General features: G+C 37.0%; 1 protein-coding gene and 1 long non-coding RNA gene across 4 annotated transcripts in view; one reads left to right on the top strand and one right to left on the bottom strand.

Annotated features, from left to right (window-relative positions):
* LOC118763351 overlaps positions 1-20,456 on the top strand; it is a 24,983-nt gene extending 4,527 nt beyond the window's left edge. Inside the window, exons 2-3 of the long non-coding RNA XR_004999104.1 lie at positions 19,762-19,768; positions 20,446-20,456. This is a non-coding gene — a long non-coding RNA (uncharacterized LOC118763351). The remainder of the gene's footprint in view (positions 1-19,761; positions 19,769-20,445) is intronic.
* LOC115211908 (brain-specific angiogenesis inhibitor 1-associated protein 2) overlaps positions 1-24,432 on the bottom strand; it is a 126,147-nt gene that overhangs the window by 7,542 nt on the left and 94,173 nt on the right. For all 3 annotated transcript variants that reach the window (XM_029780655.2, XM_036502770.1, XM_036502769.1), the window contains exons 9-14: positions 18,537-18,623; positions 16,126-16,221; positions 15,296-15,437; positions 13,150-13,336; positions 9,342-9,407; positions 7,301-7,439 (exon numbers count right to left, since the gene is read on the bottom strand). In XM_029780655.2, the coding sequence (XP_029636515.1) occupies positions 7,301-7,439; positions 9,342-9,407; positions 13,150-13,336; positions 15,296-15,437; positions 16,126-16,221; positions 18,537-18,623 (717 nt within the window). The remainder of the gene's footprint in view (positions 1-7,300; positions 7,440-9,341; positions 9,408-13,149; positions 13,337-15,295; positions 15,438-16,125; positions 16,222-18,536; positions 18,624-24,432) is intronic.

Genomic DNA, 24,432 nt, shown 5'->3' with positions numbered 1-24,432 from the left:
AGAAATTGTCTAACAGCCATGACTGGGTTCTCCTTCTTGTGTGGCATGTTGCAGAGTCTTGTTGCCTGACATAGGGTCTTCCAGCAGCCACCTTCTTCACACAGGGACACACTACCTCCTGCAGGCACTTTGCGTAGATCTCTGCGTGGAACAATAGGGGCATAATATCGCCATCCCTAGTGATCACTCCAAAGACTATGATGTTGACTGGATGTCTGATATTTATCATTCTCGGTACGTTTTGGCGACACAGCAAGTCAAAGGTTGTTCCAAGTGTTCACCATCTGTTTGTATTGGAGCTTCCAGTGCAAATGCCAAGCAGTGCAGCATGTCATTTCCAAATTTCTTATAGACTGAATTGCATCATGATGCCCAACTGACCCTACTATACTGTGTAGTTGACAACATGAAAAACTATGTCCATGCACAAAACTAAAAAATGTAAAATGTCGTCACTTTACCCATCACACCCTGTATTTGTGTGTGTGTGTGTGTATATATATATATATACATAAAATGCATAAACTGAGGCTTCAAAGATTACTTTAAGATATCGGTGAATTTTCTAAATATGCATGTTTAAGTATTAGAATAGTATGAAACTGTTAGTAGCTCTTTCGGTTGTGTGTGTGTGAGTGTGTGTGTGTGTGTGTGTGTGTGTGTGTGTGTGTGTGTGTGTGTATATATATATATATATATATTTTCTTTTATGCTTTTATTCTTTTACTTGTTTCAGTCATTTGACTGCAACCATGCTGGAATACTGCCTTTAGTCAAACAAATTGACCCCAGGACTTATTCTTTGTAAGCCTAGAACTTATTCTATCAGTCTCTTTTGCCAAACTGGTAAGTTATGGGGACATAAACACAACAACATCAATTGTCAATTGCATTATTCTTAATGCAGAAACAATGTGAAGGGCAAATTTACTTTGACATGCATCCATGGATAATAATCTCTTATAGTTTGGTGTTTTTAAACACAGCCTGGGTGAAAGAAAGGAAAAAAGAAAGACAGAAATCTTAAGTACACACACACACACATATGTATACTCATGTGCTTCAGAATGAAGTGTTAGTCAAATACAGAGCATAATATGAAATTAAATAACTGACAAAGGAACAGAAAATTATGCAATGAATCACCTGTTTCTTTGTCATTACTTAACTAATACTTTATTTTGAAGTATATATATATAGGCACGGGCATGGCTGTGTGGTTAGGGAGCTTGCCTCCTAGCTACATGGTTTCGGGTTCAGTCCCACTGCGTGGCACTTTGGGTAGGTGTCTTCTGCTATAGCCCCGAGCCGACCGAAGCTTTGTGATTGAATTCGGCAGGCGGAAGTTACTGCTGTGTGTGTATATGTGCGTGTAGGTGCTTGTGCCTCTCCGAAAGAGAGAGAGGGATATATATATATATTGAGTTCTAACAACAGGTTATTACTATCACTATGTCTAAGCAAAATATATTCATATATATATATATATATCACGTGACCGACCAGGCTATCAGATGTTGATACACATCGCTGGTCACAATGCTCTTCGCACTGTTTTAGCCTTCAAATGACGCCACCCCGCTGGCTAAGCGAGCAGGCCAACAGAAGAAAGAGTGAGAGAAAGTTGCGACAAAAGAGTACTGCAGGGATCGCCGCCACGCCCTGCCAGAGCCTTGTGGAGCTTTAGGTGTTTTTGCTCAATAAACACTCACAACGTCCAGTCTGGGAATCGAAACCGTGATCCTACGACTGCAAGTCTGCTGCCCTAACCACTGGGCCATTGCGCCTCCACACATACACACACACATATATATATATATATATTGGTTTCAAATTTTGGTACAAAGTTAGCAATTTTGGTGGAGAGGGTAAGTCGATTACCACAAAAGATGAAGAACAAAGTTGACTTCAGTGCAATTTAGAACTCAGAGCATAAAGACAGATGAAATACCACTAAGCATTCTGCCTGGCAGGTTAATGATTTGGCCAGTTTGCTATGTGTGTGTGTGCATGCATGTGTGTATGTGTGTGTGTGTGTGTGTGTGTGTGTGTGTGTGTGTGTGTGTGTGTGTGTGTGTGTGTGTGTGAGCGTGTGTGTACATAAAGTATAACAAGAAATATAACAATGAGAAGAGTAATGTAGCCACAACCAACATATATGAAACAAGCAGAGGTGAAGATGTGAAACAAAACCAATCAACCAGCCAATTAACCAAGCAAGCAACTAACCAAGCAGCCAAGCAATCATACCATCTGCACAGTGTAGTGCACCGTGCATCAATACACATCACAGAAAATGTTGAATTCAAAACAAAGATATGTAATTAATATTATAGGCACATGGCCTGAAATTTGGTGGGGAGAGGGTGAACTGATTACATTGACCTCGAGACATAAAGCAGACAAAATGCTTAGCAGCATTTTGTCCAGCCTGCTAATGACTCTGTCACAGTGTATGTGTGTGTATTTAAATCTAACTGGATTAAACAGATCCTGCCGAAGCTGGAGAAGATAACTTCATCATTCAATAAAGGTGAAGGTGGCTGCAACAATGCATTGTGGTGTGCATAGGGTAAGATAAAGTAAATCCAGTTCATCTAGAGTCTGGACATTAAACATACCATCTGTCTCCATCTTCAGTTGTCTTGACTTGGCCTAGTCACACAGACAGGCGAGTGGCATTTAACTACACAGCATTAGTCTTACAGTATAGAACACCACATAAAACCGCATAGCATATATATGCGCTACAACCCAGCATGTTTTACAACAGATTACACCAATAACCATAGCAGTAAATATGAAGCATTAAAAAATTTTCCAAACCCCAAAATAATCATATATATATATATATATATACATATATATATATATATAACTTGTATTAAGTTACCTGGAGACCAGCACAGTGCAAAGTGTCGTAGATCGGAGGATGATGTTGAGAAGGTGGTGATGGTGGTAGAGGTGGTGGAGGAGGTGGAAAAGAATCCTGATCTGGAGGATGGAGTTGATGAAGATGATGATGATGATGATGATGCTGTAGTAGTACCGTTGTGTTGTAGTTACTGGAAGACCTTCTGTCGCTTTCATAGTTAGTGTCTCCGATCTGTTGCAACCATCCCTTGATGGCCTTCTGAAGGGGGACAGGCATGTTTAGCATGGCACACAAATGATATTTAGCAGTCATGAGATAAAATGAAAGATCTGAAGATTGATTCATGTTTGTGTGTGTGTGTGTGTGTGTATACACACATGCTTATATATTGTTGATTAGTATATTCCTGGTTATTGCACAATATAATCAGTCAGAAAGTTACCATCGGTTTCATGCCTGCTACTGCACTTGGGAATGCAGACAACACATGATGGTCTGCCTGATGAGCCGTCTGTATTGTCAGGTGAAATAGAAGGTGTGAAACCAATAGTAAATTTTTGACCAGTTATATTGTGCTATAACCAGGAAAATACTACTCAAAATCATAAAAGTGTTAAAGTATAACTGTTTGAATCCTCTTTCAGAATATCCTCTATTTTGACTTACGGCTAACTGACCAATAGATAAGTGGCCAGTGTGTGTGTGTGTGTGTATATATATATATATATATATATACGCACACATACACACGCACACACATATATATATCATCATCATCATTTAACATCTGTTGTACATGCTGGCATGGGTCTGGTTGTTTGACCAGGGCTGGCAAGCTGGAAGGCAACGCCAGACTCCAAATCAGAATGGTTTCTAGTGCAGCCTACCAGCTTGCCAGTCCTGGTCAAACCATCCAACCAATGCTAGCATGAACAGACATTAAATGATGATGAGGATGATGATGAAATATATATATATATACACATACACATTGGCTGCTTGTCAATATATATATATATATAATATATTATATATATATATATATTATATATATATATAGATAGATATATATATAGATATATACCAGTTTATAAGGATCATAGTGAACATGTTAGCAGCCACTCTACAAATGGTTAATGCAGAACACTTGCAGAAGAAAAATACTCAATCAATATAATTTATTAATCAATATGTAAGATTTGCTTCATCCCATTTCAAAATTATCTGAATAAATTTGATAAGATGACAGGTACTGCACAACTCCAAATTATTCCATAGCAATTTGTGTGGCACAGTATGTAATAAATGAATGCATATAAAAAAAAGACAAGACAGTTACAGCTCAGTGCAACATACGGTTCAAAAACCAAAAACAATTCATCACGTTATATGTATATTACATCATAAAATAAACATAACATGCCTCCTTATCAGGTACATAAATGCCAATAGTCAAAATCAATAGTGCTTTGTGTATTGAATGTGATGAGAGAAAAGAATTTACAATTTAGTCACAAAACAAATAGGAATGGTTAAAAGATTTCAAGCAACATGTACATCTTGGCTGAAGTATCCTAGATCAACACATAAATAGGTAATGTGCATATATATATATATACATATATATATATATATTAGTGTTAGGATGATGAAATATATATATATATCATAAAATTTATAAGAGTACAGTGAACTATGTATATATATATATATAATGTGACCGCATGTGTACCGTTGGCAATTTTTTTCCCTCTGTCTTCCCTTCTCTGGATCTTTTCTTCTCCTATGTTTCTGACGAAGAGCTTCGCTCGAAACGTTAAACCCTCCTTCTTCCCTTCCTTCCAATAATACTATATTTGTTCCATGTCCTCGCGTTGTTGTGTTTTCTCTTTGTGTTTTCATGTTTGGATTAACTATATATATATATATATATAGTTGAACTATATATATATAGTGCACAGTTCGCTTGCTGAGAGGATCAGCAAAAAAACAGTTAACTTAGAGTTAAAATAACAAAGTAATAAACATATCACGTTTATATGTAAATATAAATAAGTCTGCGTATTATTGTTTTAATTATATTTATAATTATAATGATACAAACTAATGCACTGATCCTCCCTTATAAACACATATAATACGTATGTACATATAAGTATGTTTGAGCAGAAAAATATATATGTATATATATATTTGTGCGTGTGTGTATGCCGTTTCATTCTTACATAACTGAAAAAACTTTAACCCTTTCGTTACCAAACCGCCCAAAAAAAATTTTGGTTAATGTGACCAAACCGCCCAAAACCGCCCGAATTTACCTATTCATATTTAAATGAGAATATCAGAGCAAATCTCTTTAGTACATTCGTGAAAATACGTATTATACTTCATAAAGAGTTCAACTACACTTTTGTACAAAAATCGAAGTGTAATTTTAATTCCGTGAATTTTGGGAGATTTTTTTCCGAAATTTGTTCCTATTGTGTTTTCAAAATTTGTAATTCTGACAAAAAATGGATACGAATTTCATTATATCAAGCAGCGAGTCAGAATTCGAAGGATTTTCTACCGAAGACCTAAATCTAACTCTATGACTGAAAAAAAAAAGCATGTGGTATTTGATAATGAATCTGATGTTTCATTTTCCGAAAGTGAAAACAGTGAATCCGAGAGCTCCGACAGCGATAAAGAAAATGAATTGGCACTTGAATGGAGTGAAAATTTAAAAACTGTTTCTTTCGGTGATTTTTCTGAAGAAACTGGACCAAGCCACAGACTTTCCCAGAAGAGTAAAGCCTTAGACTATTTCTTTTTACTTTTTCGAATGAGCCTATTTGAAATCATTACGGCGGAAACGAACCGTTACGCTAAACATAAACAAAACGAAAGAAAGTATAGTTAGTGGTTTCCCATAACCTTAAATGAAATTAAGACTATTTTGCCATAAATATTATTATGGGTATCAGAAATTTACCCAGAATAACAAATTCTATCGTAAAATTTTGTTGTATACCCAATTGAATATTAGCTAATAATCCATTTTCTATAGCGATGTTTGAACAAAATTTTAATAATTTTATATTTTGTTGAATTTACCTGTATCTACCTGCAATTAGAGTCACTTTGTGACAAAAATTATAGTATAGAATTAGTTGAGAACATTACATTAAATTATCTCCCAAAATTTACGTTAATATATTGATAAATAAAAAAGTTATAGTTGTTTAATGAAACCAGACTAAATTTATGATTATGTTAGAAATTAATTGAAACACATAAGGGGTGTATTTTGGTCAGAAATATAGTAACGAAAGGGTTAAGGTATATTGATTTTATAGATTACAAAATTACTCTTCTTATAACTTTCTAATACCTCTGTTTATATTTTATCTAATATGAATAATATAATGCATCTAATATTATTAATAATAATTGATTATTGTGTATGCTTATAAATGTAAATATGTATGTACATTTAAGTATATATATATATATATATATATATATATGTATTTATGTATATTTATATATATATGCATATGTATAAGTATGTAAATGTGTGTGCATTTATTTATTTAATATTTATATTTATTTATAACTTAACCTTATGTACTTTATAAAATCTCTGATGAAGCCTAGAGAAACACCCAAGTACCTCAATTTCACCTACTTATTACTTCAGTCTACTGGAGGAATAAAGGTAGAATGAGGTATTTTTGCCTCTTGGCTGAAACAGCTGCAAGGTATTTTCCCAATTTATATTCCTGTATGTTATATTTTAATAATTACTGGTATCCTTATATATCAATATATTTTATATGTAAAGCATAATATGTTATACATGTATGTATATTTTTGTAATTATCATCTTAGTAAATAAATAAATAAGTTTACATAATATCTAAAAGTTGATGAACCACCTATTGATCCCCTCCATTTTCTTATTGCTCTCTCTCTCTCTCTCTCTCTCTCTCTATATATATATTATATATATATATATCTATATATATATATATATATATATATATATTATATATATATATATATATATATATGATAGGCTTCTTTCAGTTTCTATCGTCCAAATCCACTCACAAGGCTTTGATCAACCCAGGGCTATAGCAGAATCTAGAATCTAGAACTGTGTGTTTTGGAGATAAACTTCTTACCCCACAGCTACACCTGCACTTAAGAATTACCTTAAGCGGACATGTTGTCTATGGAATACTCGGCCATTTACATGTTACTTCAATCAGAAGATTGTTCAATCAATTGAACAACTACACTAGTCACTCATCTTTCTCAAATGAAGGGCCACCATCATCACTCAAACACACACATACACAGGTGGGAAGGAGGTTTTAGACAGAGATATAAAGACAAATCAAGAATGGTTGTAGTAGGAGGAGAAAAATAAAAACCTACCAAAGAATTTGAGCCATCATTGAAGCTATTATTGGTGATGGAAGAACGTCTGTGTGGCACATTTAAAGGGCTCTCGTGGCTGTTTAATAAATCTCCTGTACTTTTTACACGATTGGAAAGCTGTTGGTCATCAAGGGAACTGGAAAACAGAAGAAAAGCTTGCATTAGGTGGTGGTGGTGGTTGTTAGGTGCCAGTAGCAGCTATAGAGGGATCATGGTGGTGGAAGTGGCAGGTGTGGTGATGATGGTAGTTAGTGAGTGTATGTGTGTCTATATACACACACACATATATATATTTATATAATGCAGATGGCACACCAAAAGGTGTGTGTACACAGACACACACACATATATATATATATATATATATATACACATTATATGTGTGTGGGAGGGTTGGTTAGAAAAAGGAGGATGCCCAAAAACCAGGCGAGATGGTGTGAAGGCAGTTGCTATGGCATTGCGGTAGATCGGGCCACCCCCGTTAATGAGAACAAAACCCACATTTAAAACACTGAATGATGATGATGATGATGATATGTACTATTAAATAGAATTTAAGTAAAAACCTTGGAGAATGCTATACAAAGCCCATCCACAGTTATTGGCTATCTGATGTTATCATACAGTGGAAATGCTCCTACTACTAGACATACATTTATACATCATAGCATCCATAGAGTTTATATAAACAGATAAATGATAGAAAATCAAATGAACAACACTCTTCATTTAACCCTTTTGTTACCAACCCGGCTGAAACCGACTCTGGATGTGAGTACAAATATCTTGTTTCCATAAGTTTTGAATTATAATCTTCCACCAAACCTTAGTCACAATTTATGTTCCTAACAGTAGCTAGATGATAACTAAGTTATTTTACTAAATTCTTTGTTATATTTAAGATAATTGAAAGAAACACAGGGCATCTCAAAATAAATACAGTAACGAAAGGGTTAAAATCACTACAATTGTTTCAACATCCATTTTACATTGGTGAGATGTTGTGCAACCATTACTATGCACCCGGGGTGTAAGATGTTGCAAAGGACCTATTTAAACAACTGCCTGAGGAGGTGCAATTTACACCTTTGATATATGATAAAGATAAAACTACAATTCACCAATGTATTATGTGTGCAAAAATGCATTGAAACAATTGTAGTGATTTTAAATAAAGACTTATTCATTCCATTTTCTATCATTTCTCTATCTATCTACACACACACACACACACTCACATACACAGAAATAACAGAGTATATCTCTGTCACACATTCATTAATTGTCTTATACAGGCCAAAAACATAAGTACACATACCTTTCTCTTTTTAAAATTATTGGATAGAAAAATCAGAGAGAAAATAATTATAATTATTATTATTATTATTATTTCAAATTTTTGCCATAAAGGCAGCTTGGGGGAGGTGGGGATGAATTGATTACAGCATCCCCCAGTGTTCAACTGCTACTTATTTTATCGACCCCAAAAGGATGAAAGGCAAAGTCAAACTCAGTCAAATTCGAATTCAGAACATAGCAACAGGCTAAATACCGGTAAGCATTTTGCTCTGCATGCTAACAATTCTGCCAGCTCTCCACCTTAATAATAATAATTATGATAATAATAATAATAATAATAATAATAATAACAATACTATACTATAATAATAACAACATTTATAATAATAATAATAATAATAATAATAATAATACTTATAATAATAATAACGATACTTTCTACTATAGGCACAAAGCCTGAAATTTTGGAGGAGGGATTAAATCAATTAATCCTCAGAGGAATTTGAACTTAGAATGTAAAGACAGATGAAATGCCACTAAGCATTTTACCTGGCATGCTAAGGATTCTGCCATGTTGCCATCTTATATGTAATAACAATAATATGTAATAACAACAATAATAATAATCATGATAAAGTTACAAATGAAAACCTCAAATAACCAAGAAATAAATGAAAAGACATAAAAAGGATGAATGGGAAGGAATAAAAGGAAAACAGTTTGGTGGTGGTGTATGTACCTCATTTTCTGCGGTCCCAAATCAGATGTAATAGGTTTTGTAAAAGACAAAGGTAACCAGCCATACCTGTAACAAAAGAAATATATTATAAATATACATATATATACATATACATGTATAAATAAATAAAATGAGTTAAACGCAGGCGTTATTCAAATTCTTTTACTTCCGACACATGTTTCGAAGATATCACTGGTATTATTTCAAAGGAATAAAATGGTGTAAAACAATGTAATCTTCTCTTCAGGGAAATGAAGAAATGAAACTTGTCAATAAGACATTTTAACAGAATATGATGGATATGTATAGTGATTAACTGAACGCTATTAAGTTTGTTTTAAAAAAAACATTAGAGGTTATAACATCAAAGGTAGCCTATAGAAAGGGAAGTGGTAAAGGAAAGAAAAAAAACAAATAAATGAGAAGTATATAATGATATGTAAATTAAATAAAACCCTATAGTCTTGGAAAAAGATATATCTAGTGAATGTGAAATGTAAGAAGAAAATTAATGTTTAACTTATATATAATGATAGATATTACTTTTATGAACTAAAGGTTTATTTCTGCCAATGCTTACATCGGTATGCACACTCTATAACTGTGTTTACAAGGGGATTTTTAGAAAAAAGAAAAATATATATATATATATATATATATATCACAATCAAGGAACGGCCATAATAGGCCATTCACCCACTAGAAATAACAGCCAAAAGCTTCAACCGCAAAATACATTAATTCTGTAAACCAGGAGAAATTAAAAAACAATGTTTTTTTATTTTCTCCTGGTTACAGAATTAATGTTATTTTGCGGTTGAAGCTTTTTGGCTGTTATTTCTAGTGGTGAATGGCCTATTATGGCCGTTCCTTGATTGTGATATTGAACTTAAAAATGGTTTATGACTATTTAATTTTTCCCACTAGGCCGCTGGGGCAAAAGAATTCTACAAAATTTTTTTGCCTCCCTATATATTAATATATATATATATATATATATATATATATATATATATATATATATATAAGAGAACAAGGTGTACGTTATGCCGCAATAATATATGTATAAAAAATATAATAAAAATACAAAATGGGACAAGAACGCAAAACACTCAAATAGGCGATCTCAAGATTAATCAGCCGAAATTGCGAGGAATCCGGTTCTTGACTGAAGATTAGAGGCTTCGAATGACCCGTCCATTTTTTGTGTTGCCTATTTGAGTGTTTTGCGTTCTTGTCCCATTTTGTATTTTTATATATATTTTTTATACATATATATATATATAGTCCACCTGTGCATACCTTCCTCCTTGTGATACTTGTGAAGGCCTGTTGAGGCAAGTGAAAATCAAAATCAAAATCAAATCAAAACAAATCAAAATAGATGAACATCAATGGAATTTGTATCTTTGTGGTACCAGTGCCGGTGGCACACAAGAGAAAACATCCGAAAGTGGCCGTAGCCATACCGCATCGACTGGCCTCCGTGCTTGGGCACATGACAAACACCATCCGATCGTGGCCGTTCGCCAGCCTCATCTAGCACCTGTGTCGGTGGCACATAAAAACCACCATCCGAAGACCCGGCAAGACTAGTCAGGCCATAACCCATGCCCCTACCTGGGACGTAGTCAGTCCACCTGTGCATGCCTTCCTTCTTGTGACACTTGTGAAGACCTGTTGAGGCAGTGAAAATCAAAACAAATCAAAATAGATGAACATCAATGGAATCTGTATCTTTGTGGTACCAGTGTCCGGTGGCACACACTTTGTGGTACCAGTGCCGGTGGCACACAAGAGAACCATCCGAACGTGGCCGTAGCCAGTTCCGCATCGACCGGCCTCCGTGCTGTGGGCACGTAACAAACACCATCCGATCATGGCCGTTCGCCAGCCTCATCTGGCACCTGTGTCGGTGGCACATAAAAACACCTTCCGAAGACCCGGCAAGACTAGTCAGTCCACCTGTGCATACCTTCCTTCTTGTGACACTTGTGAAGACCGGTTGAGGCAAGTGAAAATCAAAATCAAATCAAAATAGACAAAATAGATGAACATCAATGGAATTTGTATCTTGTGGTACCAGTGCCTGTGGCACACAAGAAATCCATCAGTGCTGTAGTCAGTGCGGTGGGCACATGACAAACACCATCCGATCGTGGCCGTTCGCCAGCCTCATCTAGCACCTGTGTCGGTGGCACATAAAAACACCATCCGAAGACCCGGCAAGACTAGTCAGGCCATAACCCATGGCCCCTACCTGGGACGTAGTCAGTCCACCTGTGCATACCTTCCTTCTTGTGACACTTCTGAAGACCTGCTGAGGCAAGTGAAAATCAAAACAAATCAAAATAGATGAACATCAATGGAATTTGTATCTTTGTGGTACCAGTGCCGTGGCACGGGGCACATAAGAAAACCATCCAAACGTGGCCGTAGCCAGTACCGCATCGACTGCGCTCCTGCTCGTGCTGTGGGCACATAACAAGCACCATCCGATCGTGGCTGTTTGCCAGCCTCATCTGGCACCTGTGTCGGTGGCACATAAAAACACCATCCGAGCGTGGCCATCTGCCAGCCTCGTCTGGCACCTGTGTCGGTGGCACATAAAAACACCATCCGAGCGTGGCCGTCTGCCAGCCTCGTCTGGCACCTGTGTCGGTGGCACATAAAAAACACCATCCGAGCGTGGCCATCTGCCAGCCTCGTCTGGCACCTGTGTCGGTGGCACATAAAAAACACCATCCGAGCGTGGCCGTTTGCCAGCCTCGTCTGGCACCTGAGTCGGTGGCACATAAAATCACCCACTACACTCTCGGAGTGGTTGGCGTTAGGAAGGGCATCCAGCTGTAGAAACACTGCCAGATCTGACTGGACTGGTGCAGCTTTCGGGCTCCCCAGACCCCAGTTGAACCGTCCAACCCATGCTAGCATGGAAAGCGGACGTTAAATGATGATGATGATGATATATATTGTGTTAATTGTTAACAAGGGAAAAATACACACATCTATTAATATATACATGTGTATGTATATCTATATGTATGTACGTATATACAAATGTATGTACGTATGTATGTATGTATGAATGCATGTATGTACGTATGTCTACATACACACATGCAGAAGTATATACATTCTACTGTATTGTTCTTGAGCTTGATGAATAGTTGTTGCCATCAAAAACTGTGCTCTTCTTGAGTAAAATCAACATACAAATGCATGGAACTTAAGAAGCCCTCTTATAATCTAAGACAATATAAAGACCACACACACATACACACTGATTATACTATTCTTCAGCTTAATGAACATCTGATGCTGCCAAAAAGTATGCTCTTCCTAACTAAAATCAATGTATATTTGCTTGAAACTTAAGTAGAAGACAGGCTTCTTTCAGTTTCTGTTTGAGTTTTCTTTTCAGCATTAAACGTTCACCATCCCATTTCCATTGCACACACACACACATACACACAAACAAACATTCATATACCTCCCTTTTACATATACACACGTATACTCACACAGAGTTGAAATACTAATTCTTTTTCACCCTTCCTTCATTATTCATCTATCACCCCTTCCTTTCACATTCATATGTTGTGACGAAGAAAAAACAGAAGATACACGACACGCTCTTTGCCACTTCCTTTCTCTCATTGCTATTACTTTCTCTCAGTCACGGCTATTACTCTCACTACTTCTCCTTCACTGAATTACTATTTTCTCTCCTCTTCCTTCACTTATATAACTCTTTCTCCTAGACAATGCATTGTAGTCATGAATGAATAAAAATAAAAGAACTTACTTTTTGCTATTGAGGTTGAAACCGTAGTGCCAGCCTTCTGACTTTTCTCCAACCAACTGTATTGTGTCATTCTCTTGAAAACTCAGTTGGGAGTCACTTGTAGCTTCATGACGGTGCATGGCTTGTACATATGCCTTCACTTCGTCAGGTACTGGGTTGCCTGAGTTCCTTGAATATACTATATTGCCTAGTGCATAGAGAGAGTGAGTGAGTGAGTGAGGAAGAAGAAGGGAGGGAGGGAGAGAGAAGTAGAGAGTATGTTGGTGAGGGAGAGTGAGTGAGGAAAGCGAGTATGATGTGAGGAAGAGAAAGGGAGCATTTGTGTGTGTGTGTGTGTGTGGATGAGGGAATGAGTGTGTGAGAAATGGCACGTATACATGTGAGTGGGGAAAGAAAGATTCTGTGAACCACAACTGGAAGGACAAAGACAATCACAACAACAACACAACAATCTCAACAACCACCATCATTTAGCATCCACTTTCCATGAAGGTTCAACTGGAACTAGGAAGCTGAAAGCTATACCAGGTTCCAGCCTGATTTTGACTTGGTTTCTATGGCTGGATGGCCTCCCTAATGCCAACCACTCCAAAAGTGTAGCAGGTACCTTTTATGTGTCACCGGCACCACAACAACAAGCACATCAACAACAATAAAAATGATAACAACAACAAACATAATTATTTCTACTCTAGGCACAAGGCCTTGAAAATTTTTTTTGGGGGGGGGGAGGCTAGTTGATTACATTGACTCCAGTGAATAACTGGTACTTATTTCATCAACCCCGAAAGAATGACAGGCAAAGTCGATCTCAGCAGAATTGAACTCAGATTGTAGCAAAAGATGAAATACCTATTTCTTTACTACCCACAAGGGGTTGAACATAGAGGGGACAAACAAGGACTGACAAACGGATTAAGTCGATTACATCGACCCCAGTGCGTAACTGGTACCAATTTTTATCGACCCCGAAAGGATGAAAGGTAAAGTCAACCAAGGCGGAATTTGAACTCAGAACATAGCGGCAGACGAAATACCGCTAAGCATTTTGCCCAGCGTGCTAACAAATCTACCAGCTCACCACCTTAACAAGAATACTCGTAATAGCAACACTCAAAAAAACAAACAATCGCAATAACAAAAATCACATCAACAACAATAATGTTGCAAAATGCAGCCTCCTCACATAAAACACAGCTCCAACAGCCAAGTCAGCAGCTTGAGAGAACTGCAGGCCAGCCCAGCAAGCCAACTTGTGAAAGAAGTAGTCGTACCCAGCTGGATGTCTTGTGTAATGTGGTTCTTCATTGCCTGATTCACTTAGACTGGTCATGTCACATCTTTTCTCTCACTGTCTTCATTGCCAACTTCACCCTGACAATTCACATCACCAACTCTCCTCAAGTGTTCACTAACGAGTTTATATAGTTCCCCTCACAGTAAAAAGCATGCAAAATAAAATGTGCAGCGTGCTTTATATCGGTCATGTAATCAATGAGCACTAGAATTAATTATTGATAAATTATTGGTTTTCTTTTGTAGAACTAGAGAACAGTATTTCAATTTCGAGAAGTACCATTTAAAATTAAATTTATCACTTTATTTTTTTACTTTCACTTGTTTCAGTCATTTGACAGTGGCCATGCCGGAGCACCACCTTTTTAGTTGAGCAAATCGACCCCAGGACTTATTCTTTGTAAGCCTAGTACTTATTTTATCGGTCTCTTTTGCCGAACTGTTAAGTTATGGGGACATAAACACACCAGCATCGGTTGTAAAGTGATGTTGGGGAACAGACACAGACATACAAACATATACACACACACATACATATACATATATATACATATATACGACAGGCTTCTTTCAGTTTCCATCTACCAAATCCACCCACAAGGCTTTGGTCGGCCCGAGGCTATAGTAGAAGACACTTGCCCAAGGTACCACACAGTGGGACTGAACCTGGAACCATGTGGTTGGTAAGCAAGCTACTTACCATACAGCTACTCCTCCCAATATTATCAGAATATTTTTCCTTCGTAACAATAACAACAATCACAATACTCACAACAACAACAACAATGCCTACAGCAACCACAACATGAACAATTTGTCTGAAGATTGTGAAACTAAATTCAAAACTTACCTGGACGTTTTGTAAAAACTGGTTCGTTAATATCAGTTGATCTTTGTATGGGAAAAGATGTTATTTTGCTCTCATTATAGAGTGTGCCTAGTTTAATCATCTCGTCGTCTTCTGTGTCTGTGTAGTTATGTAGATCAGCTCCCTAAATATAATGTAAGAGGGGAAACAAATATACACAGGGAACAACAATAACAACAACAGCTGCTGCTACTACAGGAACAATATCAACAACATTGCGATCAACATCAACGATAGCAATTATGACAGTATCATCATTATCACCATTATCATCATCATCACTATCATCAATAATATCATCATCATCACAATCTTCAGTCATCATCATCATCATCATCATCATCGCTGTCATCAGCAGCATCAACATCACTATCATCATCATCTACATCACAACCATCACACATCACAACCATCATCATCATAAACATCACTATCATTATTATCATCATCACTATCATCAACATTACTATCATCATCATCACTGTCGTCATCAACAACACCACAATTGTCATCATCACTATCATCATCATCATGACGATCATCATCATCGTCATTCTCATGAGTACCATCACCATCATCAACATCACCATCAATATCGCTATCATCATCATCATCATCGTCATCCTCATGAGTACCATCACCATCATCAACATCACCATCAACATCGCTATCATCATCATCATAATCATCATCAACTGCAACAACATCTAACAACACCGATCACTACAACTATGACAACAACGAGTAAACAAAACGAACAGAAAGGTTCATGGAGCCAACATGTTGGCCCCATGTCTACTCCACTAACTTACAGTAATAAACATATCCTGAATATTTGGTGGAATAGTCTCATTCTTGGCATATAACTGCGCCCACTGTTCAATGTTTGGTGCTATCATGCTGTGTAGCTGGAAGAAAAAAAATAACAAGAGTAGTAGTCATGGTTGTAGGGAGAGTAGGAGTTATAACTAAGTTAGATAAAGTTACCTTTTTGAGTCATACTGACTCGTGAGGGCTGTTTTCTCAGTTTCATCATGCGTACATTCTCCACCTGGATAGGACATCAGTTTGTCATAGATTTACTCATTTTTGTCAGCTGAGCAGACTGGAGCAACGTGAGATGAAGTGTTTTGCTCAAGAACACAACCCATCACCCAGACCAGGAATTGAAACCACAATCTTACAATCATGAGTCCAACACTGTAACCACTAAGCCACATGCCTCTACCAATGGTAAAGTTTCTTTCTCGAGTCATACTGACTCATAAGGGTTGCTTTCCCAGTTTCATGGCATATATATATACCTCACCTGGATGGGACGCCAGTCAGTCACAGTATTATTCGTTTTTGCCAGCCGAGTGGACTGAAGCAACATCAAATGAAGTGTTTTGCTCAAGAACACAAACCATCACCCAGTCCAGGAAACAAAACCACAATCTTACAATCATGAGTTCGACACCCTAACCACTAAGCCACATGCCTCCACAAAAGATAATGTTTCTTTCTCAAGTCATGCTGACTCGTAAGGGCTGGTTTCTTGGTTTCATGATGAATATATTTCCCACCTGGATGGGACGCCAATCCATCACAGGATTATTCATTCTTGCTAGATGTGTGGACTGGAGCAATGTGAAATGAAGTGTTGTGCTCAAGAACACAATGTGTCGCCCGGTCCAGGAATTGAAAGCACAATCTTACGATCTTGAGTCCAACACCCTAACCACTAAGCCATGCATCTCCACTAAAGATTTATCAGAGGAATATACAGTTGTACTGTATCTAACAGGAGCAGGGTAAAACAAAATGGATTGAGAGAGAGAGAGAGAGAGAGAGAGAGAGAGAGAGAGAGAGAGAGAATTAATTTAGATGGGTGGATGAATAGAATGGTACTTAGTCAATGTGAGGCAGATAGGGAGAGGGCTGGATGAGTGGATGGATAGTTAGACAGACTGATGCCTAATTAGATAAAGAAGCAGACAGACAAACACACAGAGACAGGCAGACAGACAGACACAGAGACAGACATATTAACAGACAGGTGTTTAGATATTCAGAGGGACTGATAGATAATTAAACAAACTAATGGCAAATAAGACAGACAGACAGACAGACAGACAGACAGACAGGCAGATAATCACTCCAACAAATTTCTAGCTACATGGTTTGATGGCTAAACATCAGGGTAGTTATGGGTCAAAAAGGAGAAGATCATCCTTTGGTTGAGCCAAACAAGTTTCAAAAGAAGACTGACCTTTAGACATAATACACAGCCCTGGCAATGTATGGCTGTGCATTGATTTCACATAAACCAGTCACCCTAACTAAGAGTTACTCTGTCAAATGTAATGCATTTATCCTAACCTCACCATCTTTGTTGAAGTAGATAGCTCCAAAGGTATGTGTGGTCCTAGATAAACAGGGCCTGTCTCACAGCTGCCAGAAATTTAATCCATGAGAAACAGCCTTAGTCTTTGAGTGGACAATCACTGTCGAATGTAATGCCTATTTATTCACAATTCTTTCAATTAATCATGCACTATCTTGTACCTTTAAGATTTCAATGATGTGATTGTTTATTTTTAGATTGACATTGGTAGGGTAGATGTGAGAGGCCTGACCTGGTCAGTTTAAACATAAAACAGGTACAATATTTGGTCTAGATATGGCCAGTCTAATCCTTTAACATTCAGAGTACTCTGCCAAATGTAATTCTTATTTATTCACATTGTTTGGAACTATTTATGAATTATCTAATAACTGTAAAATTTCAATGATGTGATTGCTTATTTTTAGAATGACATTGTAGGGTAGGTGTGAGAGGCTGGATATGGACAGTTTGAACATAAAACAGGTGGAATATTTGAACTGAATATGGTTGGTTTAATCCATTAGCATTTAAACCGTCTGTATCTAGCCCAAATATTCTACTTGTTAAAACATTTTAAAAATAAACAGTCACTTCATCAAAATCTCAAAGCTTCAAGATAATAATGCATGATTAATTCAAAATAATGTAAATAAATAAGCATTATATTTGATAAAGTAATCTGAACGCTAGAGGGTGAAATGCCAACAGGTTAAAGACAATAAATCATAGAGGTGTAATGGAAGACCAGAGACAAGGTTTTAGGGATCGCGTGAGTGTTAACTGGAAGGAGTTAAGATTAAGTGTAGCCAATAAAGGGTTCAGTGAAGGATCAAATATTACATTTTGGTTGTTTACCTTGGCATAGTGGTTATGGTCCAGGATTAACATATTGCACACACACTCCAACAGAAAACTGTGTGAGTTCCATTCTTCTGTCATAGCCTAAAGAAACAAATGAAAAAGATAATATTACATATGGTGTAGTGATTAAGAGCACGGGCTACTAACCCCAAGATTCCAAGTTCGATTCCAAGCAGTGACCTGAACAATAACAATAATAATAACATCGAAAAATACCTTAGAAATAAGAACCCAGGTTCGAAATTTCCCCAAGACACACGAAGAAGACTGAAGGTTATATCAGCCGAAACGCTGTGTTAACAACAAACAAGATGAGAACAAATATCCGTTGAATGTAGATAATGTAAATAATGAAGATAATATTAGTTGTAAATTTTGGTACAAGGTCAGTAAAATCAGGGGTGGGGTGAATTGATTATTTTGACCCCAGTGCTCAATTTGTACTTATTTATTGACCCTGAAAGGATAAAAGGTAGTCAACCTCAGCAGAATTTGAACTCAGAATGTAAAGACGGACGAAATGCCATTGAGCATTTTGCCCAGTGTACTTACAATTCTGCCAGCTCACCACCTCAATGAACAAGATAATATTGATTTCAATATTATTGATACAAGGCTAGCAAGATCAGGGTAGGGGTGAACTGATTACATTGACCCCAGTTCTCAACTGGTACTTATTTTATCAACCCCAAAAAGGATGAAAGGCAAAGTCGACCTCAGCAGAATTTGAACTCAGAACATAAAGACAGGTGAAATACTGCTAAGCATTTTGATTATCATTCTGCAAGCTTATGGCCTTAATGAACAAGAAAATATTAACAATTGTTCTAGTCTTTTATAGCCAAATATATTTCATGGTTCTTCCAGTAATGACATTAAATATTTACCAAAACACAGAATTGGTATTTTCTGCAAGTCACATTGCCTCAATAAACTCGACATATTCTCAACAGAAAATAGTTTCAAATATGACATTCATCAGCCACAAAAAAAAAGATAGATTGGTATATAAAACTGCTTTCTGCAGTAAACGGTAATGAGATTTTGAGTGGATATGCTTTCCGTAGTAAAAGGGTTAAACTGCATCCACTGGTTGGCTCCAGCTTGGGTGTTCAGAAGTTTCATGGGAGCATGAACGTACATTTTAGTCATCACTACATCCAATTCTGCTCTGGTCCACGATGATAGTACCTTAGCTGTTAAGGGCTCTTGTTATAAGTCAAATAGTAGAAGATGGTCTTGTGACTAAAGTTTATGGGCTTCAGAGGCAAGCTGGACCCATGACATGTGTCACAAAGTATGTAGCTGTATTCTGATGGTACATGAACCAGTCCCACTTCCTAAAGTTTAAATGGGTCCTGTGCCTCAGGAGTAAGCTTGGAAGAGCAGAGTGCAAGAAGGGTAAACTGTAAATAATGTAGCAGAAAGCAATGGCAAATCACTGCCATCACTTTTCCAAGGAAATTCAACAACCTTCAGATTTTGACACTGAAGTCCCTAGATGTTCATGTCTATAAAACAGATATGATACATGATGACAGAGAGAAATATATGAATGTGAGTTTAGTTGTTGATATGAAAATGGAAAAAAGAGACAGGATGGTTACGGTTGGAACCGCTTTGATCATAGTAGGATCAATCAGAAAAAGCCTGGGACTTGAAAACAACCCTATAGTAAAGACAGAGGAGTTTCTGTACAGCTTAGAAATAGCAGTTAAGTCCCCCTCAAATTACACTCTAACATCTTAAAAAAGAAAAGACATTATAGAGACAACTCATGTTATTTCATATTCTACCGAGTGTAATATCCAGTTCTAATAATACACAACAATACTTTATAATATTTCTCTCTGTCATCATGTATCATAGCTCCATAGTTTTGTAAGAGGAAGTTTAAATCAAGTCTGGTACTGTATTTTTTGACATACAAGTCAAATTTTTCAGACCAAACTTTACAGACAGAAAACGTTACTCTTTACTTGTTTCAGTTATTTGACTGTGGCCATGCTGGAGCACCGCCTTTAGTCAAGTAAATCGACCCCAGGACATATTCTTTGTAAGCCTAGTACTTATTCTATCAGTCTCTTTTGCTGAACCGCTAAGTTACGGGGATGTAAACACACCAGCATCGGTTGTCAAGCGATATTGGGGGGACAAACACAGACACACAAACATACACACATACATACGTATATATACATATATATGACGGGCTTCTTTCAGTTTCCGTCTACCAAATCCACTCACAAGGCTTTGGTCGGCCCAAGACTATAGCAGAAGACATTTGCCCAAGGTGCCATCCAGTAGGACTGAACCCGGAACCATTTGGTTGGTAAGCAAGCTACTTACCACACAGCCACTCTTACGCCTAGGTCAACTTATACACCAAGATGACTTCAGAGGACCAAAATTTCCATGTGAAATGCAACAAGATTTAGAAAGATAGAAATGATGTTTGAATGTTGACACTCCATGTTTACACTATATAGTAAATTGACTTGTACACTAGAAAATACAGTTTATAAATTATTGACCCTGGACAGATGAAAGGTATACTCACACCCTCAACAGGATTTGAACTCAGAATGTAAAGAAATGAAAACTACTAAATATTGTTCTGGTACCCTACCGATTCAGCTAAAACCTACCACCACTACCGTTCCTTCATTTTTAATGATGGTAGTCCTTTGTAGTCTGAGAAAGAGGTTTCTGCAATTTCTTGAACAAACTTCACAAATGATTTGTTTAGAGTGATCAAATGCATTCAACCATTTTTCATTTGCTAAAATATCTACATTTTGCTTTTTGTCTTGCATGAACTGTTTTATTTCAGGCAACAATAATTGAAATCTATTCAAAGTTGCTGCTTGACTGAGCTATCTGACTTTCGAGAAATAAATAACGTCTTCATACTCACTACCAGCTTCTACCAAGTATGCTTTGAATGAACGATGGTTCAAGCCCCGAGATCTGATAAAATTAACAACATTCACAATATCTGTCATCAACTGTTTCATATTTAATTTTTGAGCACATAATTGCTGTTGATTAATCAAGCAATGATAATTAGTATATCATGATCAACCATTTCTTTGAATAAAGTAATAAACCCATTATTTTAACCAGTTAATGCAGGAGCACAATCAGTTGTAATCAAATTAATTTTATTTCTATCAACATTGAACTTTTCTAATAATAAATCAACATGCTCAATTATGTCCCTGCCAGTTGTTGTACCCTTCATATGACACACGTCCAACATTTCTTTAATGATATTAAAACTGACATCAATTCCTCTGATGAAAATAACCAACTGTGCAGTGTCACTTTGATCAGTACTTTCGTCCAATGCTAAACTGTAATGAACACTTTTAGATAATTGGGCCTGCAATATACCCACAATACTGTTGGCTAAGTCATCTATTACTCTACCAATTGTCTGACGTGACAAACTTGTTTCATTGAATAAGTTCACCTTCTTGGGACAATCATCATCATCGTTTAACATTCACTTTCCATGCTAGCATGGGTTGGACGATTTGACTGAGGTCTGGCAAACCAGATGGCTGCACCAGACTCCAATCTGATCTGGCAGAGTTTCTACAGCTGGATACCCTTCCTAACGCCAAACATTTCGAGAGTGTAGTGGGTCATGGTCCATGTTTCACTGCCATGTAGCATGGCTGTTCGTACACACGCGTCATACAGTATACCTTTTACTCTGAGCGAGAGGCCCTTTGTCGCCAGCAGAGGTAAGAGCTCTCTGAACTTTGCCCAGGCTATTCTTATTCTAGCAGCTACACTTTCAATGCACCCTCCCCCGCTACTGACTTGGTCACCTAGGTAACGGAAGCTATCAACTATTTTAGTTTTTTCCCCTGGAATGTGGCGGAAGTTGTTCTCTGCACATTTTCAGTGTTTATTGCTCCTGAGCATCTGCCACATACAAAAACTATCTCCCCAGTTAGCCTTCCTTTGTTATTGCTGCACCTCTTATGTGTCCATAGCTTACACTGGGTATATTTCATGGAGATTGTACTTACGCCTTTTCCACAGATCAAGCAGAGCTATCTACCAGAAGGGATTTGTGGTTTGACTTCCTTCCTACTTATTAGGACTTTGGTTTTAGCTAGGTTGACTCTAAGGCCCTTCAATTCTAATCCTTGTTTCCACACTTGAAACTTCTCTAGTTCTGATAGTGACTCAGCAATTAGAGCAAGGTCATCAGCATAGAGGAGCTCCCAGGGGCATCCTGTCTTGAATTCCTCTGTTATTGCCAGGATGACTATGATAAATAAAAGGGGACTGAACCTTGGTGGACACCTACCTCTACTCGGAATTCTTCACTGTACTTGTTGCCAACCCTCACCTTACTGACAGTGTCCCTGTACATGGCTTGCACAGCTTTCACTAACCATTCAGCTATCCCTAGTTTCCTCATTGACCACCAGATGAGGGAACGGGGGACCCTGTCAAAGGCTTTCTCCATGTCAACGAAAGCCAGGTACAGAGGTTTAGCTTTGGCTAGGTATTTCTCCTGCAGCTGTCTTACCAGAAATATAGCATCAGTGGTGCTTTTCCTTAGCACGAACCCAAACTGCATCTCATCTAAACTGACTCTCTCCCTAATTAGTTGGTCTATGACCCTCTCCGTGGCCTTCATTACCTGATCCAATAACTTGATACCTCTGTAATTATTTGTATCTAAAGCATCACCTTTACCTTTGTAGCAGTTGACTATAATGCTGCTACACCAGTCATTGGGTATGACTCCTTCGTGTATCACCTGGTTAACTATATGGGTGACTAGGCTATAGGTGACACTACTATGCATTGTTTTATTAATTCACAATCTAATGGTGGCTTACCCTTCTGACCCAATTTTTCAGCTATTAAATAACTAACTTTTGTACATGTACCAGTTTTCTCAACATGTTTTTTGAAATTGTTTTGTTGTGAACTAAGCCTCTTCTTCAATTCATCTATTTTCATTTTCCTTCCTTCTCCGTTAAATTCATTATATTGTGACTCATGTTTGGCAGCATAGTGACACTTAATATTATTTTACTTTCATACAGCAATTTTATCATTACATATGAAGCAGATAATATTATTGCATGCTTCAGTTACGAAATATTTTTCTGTCCATAGGATATTGAATTTTCACTTTTCTACTCATATTTTTCTCTTCTTGGTATCAGATGCCATGACCAGATAGCAGGCTATTAAAATTAACAATTAAAATTATTACGTAATCATGCTGATATCAATATTCCAGAAATCAGTAACAAATAAAGGTTCTTCTGCATAAAGCATTAGGTTTAGCCTAACTATAAAAAATTGAAGCACCACTGTTGACATTGTAAACAAGATTAAGAAATAATACAATCAATATTGATCCAAACACAAAAGATTTGAAACTGAAACAATGGCTGTTTATTATGCATCAACAAATGGCTGACTCTATGATGTAGAGTCAGCCATTCTACATCATAAACCCCATGGCCTCTCTCATTTTATCTCCCTCTATTGAGGTTTTCATTGGTCCATTCAAAATAGCACTTCTGAGAATAATTTTCTCATTATACATTATCAAAGTAAATGAAAATATAACCAGAAAATAACACAGAATCTGAATTGCCAGCAAGCTGCATGAAAACAAAGTGGGCTGCAATGCAACCTGCAGGCCGGACATCCTTGTGCTATACGATATATTTTCAAGTTTCTTATTGACTAAGGGAAATTATTTCCAGTTTATTTACATTTAACTGTAATTGTATATATCCGTGAAATAAAAAGAAAATCAACTGAAACTATCATTGAAATTGATCTTTTCTACACTTCTCCACAAAAATTTGACTATTCTTGTCATTCTACCAACAGCAAGTAG

The sequence above is a fragment of the Octopus sinensis genome, linkage group LG5 (assembly GCF_006345805.1).
Source record: "Octopus sinensis linkage group LG5, ASM634580v1, whole genome shotgun sequence".
Taxonomy (NCBI): Eukaryota; Metazoa; Mollusca; class Cephalopoda; order Octopoda; family Octopodidae; genus Octopus; species Octopus sinensis.
Note: the sequence above shows the minus strand (reverse complement) of the source record. Positions and strands in the feature narration are given on the sequence as shown.